The following is a 12,079-nucleotide window of genomic DNA, read 5'->3' as shown; positions in this document are numbered from 1 at the left end:
GAAAAAGGCTTTTTGTATAAACAAATGCAGCTGTTTAATGTGATGCACTTAAAGGAATGTTATTTTTCAGTCTTTTACTTTTCCCCCACTCGTGCTTTTTTTCCCATTTTAAAAAAATGGTGAGTTTCATACTACCATTGACGTTAGCAGGATGCCAAGATCGTTATTCCAGCAAATGATGCTGTTCTATCTTTTTGTAAGTCTAAGAGCAGTGACTCAGCAGACACTGTATCTCCACAGCAGAGGAAAGAGAAATAGTTCTGCAGGTTCCTTATGTTGGTTTTTACTGATCTAAAGAAAGCTGTAAAAAAGTACTGGGCAGCAGAATGAAGGCATTTGAATGTAAAACATAGATAAATATGGTATGAGCTTATTATTTGTCAGATTATTTTTATCACTATTACTGAAGAGAATGTTTTTTCTTTCTTGCTTCTTAAGATACACTGGCATTAGCTGAGGACTCATTGAATATTTATTTATGTAAAAACCCAAACAACTGGACAGTGAAAACAGTATTAGGGTGTTTTTTAGGCTACAAAACACTTTTTTTCTCCACGGTGAAATTATGCTGTATACTGTTTGTGATCTCAGTCAGCAGAACTGAGACACAAACATTTGTGGGAGCTGATGATTAGAGAGAGAACACGTAGTAAATAGAAAGAATGAAGAGAGACAAGTCAAAAAGGACACAAACTTTTTCAAGTAAACATTTTGCTTAACTGCTGTACATTGAGTACTGGAAGGTGGAAAGCGGAATGGGATAACTTGCCTGCAGTTACAATCACTTGTTGCCTGATCTTTTTTTGAAGTAAAAAAGGAGTATTGTGAGTCTTGAATCAATCCACTTTCCACAATTGTCTGTGGAAATCTGTAATGGTCTTTTAGCTGCTTTATGTTATGCCCTTTTCAACTAGTAACTATTCAGCTATTAGAAACATGGGCTTAATTTTGCATTAACTTTACATGCCATGCAGAAGCAGATTTTATATTTCCCTATTGACTATTAGATGGGTTATCTCTTTAATTTGAGGGACCAGGAAAGGACTTGGATTCTGTCCGTCATAATTCTACAAACCGGTGTGCAACACAAAACAAATTGTCCCTCCCTGTGTCACGGTTACCCATACATGAATTGGAAATACTAATAGTCGTCCTGTGAGGGCTTTATAAGAGTTGCTGTCATTAGAAGTTATTTTATCTTTTTTATAACTTGTATAGATAGCTTGTGGGAGGGTATCTGCTCAGTGGTGGAAAGCTAACTCACGCAATTAAGTCTAAACAATGATCATTGACTGCACTGTTGAGAGCAAGGCAGATTTCTCTTTGCTATTCAAAACACCTAGCTCAGTGTGCATATAAAACACTTACCAAGACTTGTGTTCTAAAGTATCTGACATCTTTGGTACTTTCCTTTTGTGGTTTCAGTGGTCCGTTTACTGTTTGCCTTAGTTTGCAAACACAATAAATAGTAATAAAAAAATCAGAAAAAAATATGCGTGCACATATTTATCAACTATTATGTCAAGTATTCTGTCTGCCATTACAGTCAGAAACTTAGTATTTGTGCAAAACAGGTGTTGAAATATCTGTAAATTTAAACATCATACTCCTGAATTGCTGTTAAGTGGGAAAAAGTAAGAAACGTTTGGCAACTGGTATCCTTTCCCCCGATTCTTTGCAGGGATCGCAGTGTGTAATGTGCCAGCTGCCTCGGTAGAAGAAACAGCAGATTCTACCATGTGCCACATTCTGAACCTGTACAGGCGAACCACCTGGCTTCACCAGGCTTTGCGAGAAGGCACGAGAGTACAAAGCGTTGAACAGATTCGGGAAGTGGCTTCTGGAGCTGCCAGGATCAGAGGGGAGACCTTGGGCATTATTGGATTAGGTATGTTGACTTGAGAGGCGGTTTAATACTCCTTGCCTTCCGTTGCTTTAAAAAAATTATGAAGGTTTGAGCTATAAAAATGGAACTCACTCCTTTCCATGTCAAGCATTCGGTATAATACCACTTCATTCCTGGTGTTTATATGTCTCAAATGTTTTCCCCTTAGACATCATCATTTCCCTCAGAAAACTTATTTTGTTGCTGATATTCTCTCAATTCTTTGACTTTCTGTACATCTTTCTGTTGCCGTGTTGCCTGGTGTCAGGCACACTGGTTGTAAGAGAAGGAGACACCATCACTTCCCTTTTCCAGGACAAGGATCCTGCTACTTCAACCCGCTGTCACACGTATATGTTGTATTTCTCATTGTTGTCATATCTGGTTCTGTTTGTGCTTTTTTCTTTTTACTGCTTTTAACATATCTGAAAAGACTTTGCTGCAGTAACAGCCTGCAGAGCAGTTATTTCGTGCATTTGGTTGAGCTGCATCTGAAATTGTATTTCAGCTCAAATGAGAGGAAAAATATATGCAAGAAAGTTTGAAATGTTTCCAGACCTAATAAAATCACCTACTTACCTCTCTGAATGGCCCTAAATGTGTTTCAGCATCTAACAGATGGACAGGCTTACTTGAGATGAATTAATTACTGTCTGTTACAGAAGCAGAGAAGAAAAACAAGCAAGTCAGTTTCTATATAAAAATTATTCAGTCATGTGCTTGTCTTATCAAAGATCTGATAGCTTGTGGATGTAATTGCTGTGGTATTCATCCACAGGAATTAATAATATGATTTTGTCAACAAGGCATCCTACTTAAATGACTGTTCCAGTTACACATTGCTGTCAAATAACTCAAGCCACAAACTCTTACTTTCGGAAGCTGAAAATAGCCTGGCATTACATAGTACTCATTTAAATAAGTATGCGACACACCAAAAACGTCTTCACAGTCAAAGAATTGCCTTTAAAATATGACTTTCAAAAAGTTAGTCATGAAGTTGCTTTCTCAAATCTATACCAGTGTAATTATGCACCTCATTTAAACACACAGTGATTATTGCACTCACAGTCACAGCATCTGTACATAAATAATAGACAATCACCTGCAGTGTTTTAAAAATGGAAATGCATACGTAGTTTTTGAAACTTAAGCCTTGGCTGACATGCTATGTGCATATTTGCTGGAGATATCTGTCCTGTTGGCATTGCATTTTTTGTATAGCACAAATTCCAGACTAAGATTAGAAAAAGAATGTCATTCATTATTGACTTCCTTAAGTGAATTTTGTGTGCGTTGTTGTGAATAACTGAAACGTACAGAGAAACAAATGGATAATCAGATTGTCAGTATATGCGTAAAGCTACGTAAAACGCTAGTTTTTGGTTTTAGTTTTAAAAAGCAAACCTTTTGTGTGTATGGTATATTAAAAGGCTAGTAAAATCTGATTTCAAAGGTACACATCTGTTACAGTTATTAACTGGTCATTTTCTCTAGCCTTTTATTGTTCCTGTTTCTTTTCCTACAATAGAATATTCACAATTTCGAGGAAAATTAAGCTTTAAAGTCAGTTTTGAAAACTTCCACTGTTTCTTTTTGTGCATGTATGTGAATAGGCACAACATTTTGATTCTGACCTGTTCTGACAAACTCCTGTGTAGCTATGTATTAATGAAGAATAAAAATGTAGTCTTAGAAGATACGGAAATAGGGCTGGACTAGACTTTACATTTCTATGTAAATGTATGCTGTCTTCTGTTACAGATCACTGCAAGAGGCTACGTGTGTCTAGTTTCAGACTAAAATGTGTATTTACAACCACCTTCAAAAGACTGTTGCCCTTAGGTTGTGTTTCTCTACTAGTGGCCTCTTCCCACGTCTGTAGTTTTGCCTCAGTTTATTATTTTATTATTTAGGCACGTCAACGTCAGAAGTGATGAACCACTGAGAGGCTATGAAATGAATGTATTGCACACAAACAATTCTCATAATCTGTTACTAAGTCCTTCTTTTCTCTAGTTCTGTGTAGTATCGCTGTTTCTGTCCTTTCTCATTAATGTACATCTGAGATCATCTCGTATCTCAACCACAGCTGTGTTTCTCTATTCTTGTCTTAAACTTGTGGTCTCTTCAGCAATGGGTTGCTTAAATTTATCACTTTGCTGCTGCAACAGCTAAGTCCAGACCTTCTTCACATCTGTTCCTGGGCTTTTCTCTTGTTTTGCCAAAGAGAAACACCCTAGCTCTTGCCTATCTCTGTGCTGGACTACGTCATTCCCTCCAAAGCTTCAGCTACTCACTTCCTTATCCACTGGTCTAGCCAAGTTTCATGACTCACTTGCCTTTTTCTTTCCATCACCCACTCTCTTTGCCTGCTCTCATGTATATTCCTATTTTGACACTTGGTCTGTCCTCCTTAATCCTATTACTCTGTGCTCCTCCTTTAAAGTTAACCTCATCTCTCATCCTCTGCTTGTATTGAGCTTGAAGATAAGCAGAGACTCAACAGCGTAATGCCTCCTTCATGTGCTTGTTGGATACCATCCGTCATTGTTTTGTTGTTTGGTTAGCCTCTGAGCTCCTTAGGGCAAAGCCTGTGTTTCTTTCTGTCTTTATGAAGTGTGTGATTCTTTGAGCCTTACATAAATAATAATATCACATCGTTAAACAGCTGTCTTTGTCACTTTTAGTCTTTATTACTATCCAGTGTCCTATCTTTCAAGTGATGCATCAGAAGTGTGGATAGTAAGCCCTGCATTTAAAAAAAAAAAAAGCTACCTTTTCACCTTATATCTAGACATTTAGGGGTTTTTTTTAAAGGAGAATATTTATGAGGAGCAGCATGTAAGTACTTGGATGAATAGATAGCTGGACCTGGTTCTGCTGTAATGATAATTTTACAGCAGTGAAGGCGGTGAAGTCACACTCCCTTCCCCTTCCTTCCCAGTTACAAATGCTGATGACTAATAGCTAATGCATTTCCTCACTCGAGAGGTGAAATTCCTCCAAATACATTTGTCTATGCATCATAATGAATGTCATCACTCAGTTTGTCTTTCCTCACCTGCTATATTCTCTCAACAATCCCACAGTCCTGACTAGATGTTGGCCAAAGTACTGATCTGTATTATCAGACAATATTAAGGCTTAAGAGTTGGGTGGTATTACCATGCAATAAATGATGTACTCTTAGCAGTTCTACTAGCTCTCTTAATGTGCTCAGCAGGAAATGTAACAAAATGGCACTCTCCACATTTCAGAGCTCTCCAAGAGGGAGGAAAAATTACCCAGATTCTCCATTACTGTTGCATAGGCAGGAAAGAGCTGCTAAGTGAAAGCACTTTTTTTTCTTTCTGTGGAAGTCTGCAGGCAGGTCATCAACATTTCCACGGTATCAAGGGCATTTTGTAAAACTTTGTAATACCCGCATAGGATGCACATTCTTTGCCCAAGGGCTGAGTGGGGGTCACTGACAACTGCAGCTGCTATACTGTCACACTCAAATCAGGTCATTGGCAAGGTCAAGGTCAGAGACACCTGCAAACTGGGAGACTTGGGGGGAGCTGGGAGACTTGGGGGGAGTGGATGGATCAGACTGTAACAGGAGACCCAGGCGTTTTTGATGAGTCTGTCTTCACACTTCTGGTGTCACTGAAATGATGCATGGGCTTTGCTAGAGCTTTGTATAAATCTCTAATTTCTCAAATAGGCTTGTGTTGCTTTCTGCTTTTTTTGCAATTGTATGCAACATGCATTTTCTGCATTCTTCCCACACTACAAACCAAGAAGTTCGTTTAATATTTTGAACTTCAGAATTTGCCTTCCCTGGAAGCAGCCATGAATATTCATAGGAATTGTATATGCTTTTAGGATAGAGTTGTCCCCAAGGTGGAGTGCTTTGTATGCTGTTCTTTTGTTCTTGATGTGCTGAGGCAGGTTTTGAGCCACCACTCATACCCAGGAGAGTCTTATATAATAGAAGTTTTTCAGGAAAGGAAAAAAGGTCATAGGTTTGTGGTTGTACTGTGTTGTTGGACTGTAGTTTAAAAAGGAATTGGCAAATTTCATCTGTCCACCTATGTATTTGTCTAACAACTAAGAGTAAATACGAATTGTCAGTTGTGGAAGAATTTTATTCCATAAAATAATTCTAATAGGGCAATTCTGGCTAGAAGTACACACATGTGATTACCAAGTGTTTCAGAAGGAAACTTTGTGCACATTGAAGGCGGCTTTGGTTTATTAGCCTGGTTGCAATGAATGGAAAGTGTAGCTTTAACTGGAGAGTCTGTTGTAAGAGATGTCACTGTCATGAATCCCCTCAGGTATTAGTGTTGTAAAGAGTGTAAAAAAGAACAATGACAGAATGTTGCATGTGAAAATGAATGGAGCTGGAGTAAAAGCGATATGCTTCGTTTAAAAAAAAAAAATTGTTTACAGTTGTGTGACTGATTCCTTGAGCTGTGAACATGCCAAAATTTGAAAATAATACAGTGTTTGTGCTGAAAATTGTCTAATTCAAGTTTATAAAAAACAGCTTGGAAAGCAAACAAGTAACATGTATGCAAGTACTGAAACAAAAGATTTTGAAGAGTATTTTAACTTGGTGTCCCCAAAGAAAAGCAGACAGCCCCCATCAGATTGACATACTGTTTAATATTCCAAGCACATCTGTCACTAAGCACTGCAGAATTGCTGTGTTCAGGTTAAATGATCAACAAAAACCCTTTCTTCCTGTGGCTTCTTAAGTTTATTCAAAGAGAAACTGAAAAGCAAAGGGAAATCCCTTCAAGCACAATTGGAAAGAGATGGGATTTCCCTGTGTTAATTTGATGCTTTTTTGAACAAACTCAGATGTTACAAAAGAAAACTTGACTTTTTTTTTTTTAAATGAGACATGATTATTATGTGTCTAGTGATGCTTTTGAAATGTCCTTATCTAGCATTTGTAATACTCTAACATGAGTATCTAGCGTGTAGTCTTCTAACCTGAAAAGCATGTTAGTTCTCATTCTTCAAAATACCCTTGCTCACTAGATGTACTCACTTTTTTTCTCTGTGTTTTACTGGTAGTGTGTCAAAGGGAGATACACACCTCCTGATACATGTGGCATGGAGTCATGCCCAAACAGCAATTTCAGTCACAACTGAAATATGACAGTAAGGAAAGAGGAACAGAGAAGAGCTAAGGTCAGTGTGAATACCAAATGGTATCACACTCTTCTTAACTAGGTGCCATATGATGGACTTTATTTATTCATCATTTAGGTAGATGGATACAAAATTTTTAGAGCGTCAGATGACAGGATTCTTTTTAGGCATTTTAATGCTGAAAGGATGTTATTCAAAATGAAAGAAAATACTAGTTCAGAAGGGAGATTCCATGCATTGAGAATGTTTGAGCTTCAGATTAAACAAATTATCTTTTATTGCATCCATTTTTGAGGATTAATTTTATAGCTTTTTATTAAAGCCAGCTGGTCCGACATGGGTAAGAGTAAGCCCTTGGCAGGATGTGTTCACAAGCAGTAGTGTTTTACCATAAAGAGGCCCCGCAGGCAAGCCCTCGTATTACACAGATTATTGCAGACTACGTGACATCTTCTGGCATTTCAGACCTCCGGTTGCAAAAGGTGCAAACCTCCTGCTTTGTTTTGAACAAAGCAGTGTGAAACAGCCCAGATGTAACGTTTCTGGTCTTAGTGATGATTTCAAGTGGGATGGGAGCCGCCTCTTTTTTCTCCTCTTCCAGTTGTTGTACAAAACAGTATGGTTTGATACAAGCGTTTGCAATAGGAAGGAGGAGGCTACCTTACACCAGCTGCTTCACATCTGTTCTCATTGCATGTTTATCTTGTTCTAGGGCGTGTTGGGCAAGCAGTAGCACTACGTGCCAAAGCCTTTGGCTTCAGTGTGATTTTCTATGACCCGTACCTCTCAGATGGCATGGAGCGTGCTCTGGGACTGCAGCGGGTGAGCACTTTGCAGGACCTGCTGTTCCACAGTGACTGTGTTACCCTGCACTGCAACTTGAATGAACACAATCATCATCTTATTAATGACTTCACCATAAAGCAGGTAATAATCTCTGTGGCACCTCCACACCGGTGCTGGTGGCTGACACTGTATAGCGTTTATTTATGTAAACAGGCAGATTCTCATTTGAAAGAAATTTCTTTCCCTTTTGCTGCTTTGAGGTCAAGCAGGTTTATAACTGATTAGGAAATAGCTGGTGGCTTATGTATGGTTGCTTTTATTGTCTTTTTTGCTCAGTAACATTGCATTTGTGGAAATACTTTGCTATTCTTAATGTTGCTCATATTTAATAAAGTTGCATTTATGTAAAAACACTTTTTCTATGTCTTCTAGTAGGTACTTACTTCCTTTACCTGTGTATTTTCAGGTAGCAATTCTGCCTTTCACTCTTGTCCCTCAGTTTGAGTTCTTTAGATGCAATTTAAGGATTATGACTAAATGGCTCCCCCCTGTGCTCAGTCCTGATGCTTGCAGAGTGCTTCATGGATGGATCGCAGTTACAGCATTGCATTATTTGGAAAAATAATGTTTCTTGGAATTAGTACTAACCTCTCCCTAAAGTTTTAGGTAATATTAAAATAATTTCAAAATCTAGGTGTAGTAACTGCTCCGTTATTGACTAATTTGATACTAAGCTTTTTCATTAAATGTCGAGCTTCTGACTCCAATCTCAGTGTAGGTAACAGCCAGAAATACAACGCTGAGATGTAAGAATGTTGATAGTGTACAGGAGAGAAACTCTAAGATATAATAGTTGATTTTGCTGTTCTTTATATATGTAGTATTTGTATGTATTGGTAACAATGATAGTAGCAGTCGTGCAGTAAAATCATTGCTTGGCTTCTGAGAAATAGTTTGTACCTACTACTCTTGAACTTTAGGAGAACTGAAGTAATGACTGAACATGTTCCACAGTCATGTAGGATCATGGCAGAAAACTGACAATATAATACACTTCTTGATTTGAGAGTTTAAGGATTTTGCAGATCCATCCCAACATAAAATCAGGGTTTGGGATTTAAAACTCTAAAAAATTAAGAAGTTTAAAAGTCAAATCTCTAAGAGAACAGAGCTCTGTCACTCTGCCCTGAATGTTCTCTTTTGTTGTGTGCTCAGGTACATTTAATGGTTATTACATGGTTAGATGTCTTTGCAAGCAGACATCTAGACCCAAACAGGATCACACTGAATTCAGTGGGACTGTCTGGAGGCTTAGCAATGGTCATTCATTATACAGTGGACTGTGAAACTTGAGCCAGTGTATCACAAGAAGTCCTTGAGTGGAGATGGATAAATGCGATGAGCTTTGGAGAGGGCTTAGTGCATTAATCAGAGAAACAAACAAAACAGAACATGTTAAAACTGAGTGATACCATCTGAAATGAAATGCATATAATAAAGTCCGTAGTGGAAGGGATATCATAAGCACTTATCTTGCTGTTTGTTATCCTTCATGATTAAAACAAGGATTAAAATCTTAGAAGACAGTTCTTGCTTTGGATAAAAGTTTGGATGAAGCAGTCTGTATTGTAACAGCTGATGTGAAAACCATAAAATTGTAACATCTCTGACTGCTCAGTTTGCGTAGAGCAGATCTTCTGAATACATATCAAAAAGAGCAGAATAGCTTTTTTAGGCTAACAGATGTTAGAGTTGGCCTAAACATTTTTAGAGAGCATTGCATGCCACTTTTGTCCGATATTGCATGCTCATGTAATAACCAGGTTTTAAATAAAGTACAGAGAAGTATGGTGCATCTCATTTCACTAAGGTCTCACCCTGAATTTTGTTTAGTATCTGCAATTACATAACCTTAACATGTCTTTGAAAATTTGGTGTCAGTCTTCTCTTTCAGTAGCTTTTCCCTTTAATTAGTCAGCATTCTGCCTAGCCGTTGTGCTTGGCCTTGTAGTCCCAGAGTAGCTCGAGAAGTATTTCAAGCTTGTGTTTATTGAACCCATGGTAATCAAGTGCTCTTAAGAGAAGCTGAGGTCATCTTTAGTTTTACAGATTTGAGAAAAAGACACTGCAATTTAAATGCAATACATTTTTAAAGCAGCTATGCAGGTTTAGTGTAGGTGAACCTAACAGCTGTCAGCAGTTCTAGCTGTGAAGCTCGTTCAAGCTTCCACCCATTGTTAAAGGTCATCTCCAGCTGCATCCACCCTTATAGTTTATCATGAGTCACGTAATTCATTCCCACTGGAATGCATTTATGCAGCCATGTTCTGTTTGATTTGGACTTGTCTTAGTACTAGCTTTGGAGTTTTGTAAATAGTCCTAAAATGAAAACTCAAGCAAGGTTATTAAGGTTGGACAGAAGATTTTAGCAGGCTTCACTTTGATTAAAATTTTCAAGTCCTTCAAAGGGCATATAAATACACTAGGCTATACTTAAAACTCCAATTATCTATTTGCAAGAGCCCAAAGATAGGAAGGGTATATAAGCTCCCACAAGCCTATATGGCATGTCTGCACAGCAGGTGTGATTGTCACTTGGGTGAGCCCTCTTGTGCTAGTTTTGATCTAGTTCTTTCAGCTGACTTCAGTAGTGGAGATGCAGTGATAGTTCCCATCAGGAATGTCTTGTTGCTACTAGACCAACTTAAGATCATGCCATCATTTCTTCACTGTTCTGATTCCCAAGTTAATTACATAAAACTAAAAGAAGTATCCCTTAGTTTTGCTCCTGCAAGTGGACTTTGGTTTTGCTATACAGACCAATAGATGGTTCTCCTGTAAGTCCAAGAGTCTGCAAATGGGGGGAGGCAGGGCCGCACTAAATCCAGTGAGTTGGCCAGTAAAATATGGTTGGTTTTTTTTTCTTACAACCTTACTGCAAGCATATGCATGTTAATTGTTTTATATTTCCTATGATATCATGTAAAAAAAATTCTCGTAGCTGACTTTCATGCAAACCTCCTTGTTGTTCACGAATTTGGTATTTCAAATCAGTCTTTCAGAGTAAGGATTCATTTACATAAGCTTTAGTTTGATGCGTAGGTTTCAAGTAGTTGACTTGGTGTCAAAACGTTGGGGTTTTCTTGTTCTTATGGTGAGAGATGGACTCAGTACAAAATGAGATATTTGTCATTCATATTCACCATGGTTCCTGCTCTTCATATGCTTACCTTCACGCACAGAAATGCTTCTGAGATCAGAAGCTATGTTTGAGACATCTGGTAAAAGGTGAAGTATTAGGGTGGCTGGAAGCAGGATGTAGTAATTTATTTTTTTTCCGTACCATCTCTCTTATTTAAACCGCCACTTTGTTTTCATGTTGTGGATATACTATGGTGTAAATTCTTGTAGTTCTCCCCACACAGTGTCATCTACAATGCTAATCTGCACAATGCACAGCACAGCTTCTCTCCTGGGCACACAGCGTTCTCAACCAAATTCATTTTCATGCCTTTTAATTGAATAATACACAAATTCTTTAGACCTTTATTTGAGAAGTCTCACAGGGAGGAGGAAGCTGAAGTAACAGAAATAAATAAAACATAGATCTACTGTGTTTTGGCTAGTAAAGGGAAAAGTGTTTGAAAATCCAAAAGCATTGATTTTTCTGAAAAATTCATATAGACTTTTATTTGTGTGAAAGTTGAAAACTACAAAATATGAATTTGTTTAAGAATGTGCTGTAGTTTCTGTCTCATGCAATTTCACAGTGAAATAAAAAGGCATAAAATGATCTGTCACTTTCATATGCACAGTTGTATCTTTTGATCATGTTACTGCACAATATCTGAAACAACGCTGCTATTAAAAGACACTACTTACAAGAAACAAAAGGTTATTAAGTGCTGTGAAATAGCATTTTATGTTAGAAGCATCACATTTTGTGGTACTTTCCGATGGAAAGGGAAGACAACTGTTACAGGTTAAACCAGCTGAATAGCCTTTGTTGTAATGGATGCTTCTTTTGAGTAAAAAATAATGCCACAACGATTTTATTTCATTTATTTTTATTTCATCATTCTTGTTTTTAACTTTCCCTAGATGAGACAAGGGGCTTTCCTGGTCAACACAGCTCGAGGTGGGTTAGTAGACGAAAAAGCACTTGCACAGGCCCTGAAGGAAGGAAGGATACGAGGGGCAGCCTTAGATGTACATGAGTCAGAACCATTCAGGTGCTTTTCCTTTTCTTTTCTTTTT

General features: G+C 37.9%; 1 protein-coding gene across 13 annotated transcripts in view; it reads left to right on the top strand.

Annotated features, from left to right (window-relative positions):
- The window catches only part of CTBP1 (C-terminal binding protein 1), a 245,339-nt gene that overhangs the window by 220,227 nt on the left and 13,033 nt on the right, over positions 1-12,079 (top strand). For all 13 annotated transcript variants that reach the window (XM_050896635.1, XM_050896636.1, XM_050896634.1 and 10 more), the window contains 3 exons: positions 1,682-1,888; positions 7,749-7,963; positions 11,924-12,054. In XM_050896635.1, coding sequence (XP_050752592.1) covers positions 1,682-1,888; positions 7,749-7,963; positions 11,924-12,054 — 553 coding nt within the window. The remainder of the gene's footprint in view (positions 1-1,681; positions 1,889-7,748; positions 7,964-11,923; positions 12,055-12,079) is intronic.

The sequence above is a fragment of the Gymnogyps californianus genome, chromosome 4, assembly GCF_018139145.2.
Source record: "Gymnogyps californianus isolate 813 chromosome 4, ASM1813914v2, whole genome shotgun sequence".
In the NCBI taxonomy this organism is placed as follows: domain Eukaryota; kingdom Metazoa; phylum Chordata; class Aves; order Accipitriformes; family Cathartidae; genus Gymnogyps; species Gymnogyps californianus.
Note: the sequence above shows the minus strand (reverse complement) of the source record. Positions and strands in the feature narration are given on the sequence as shown.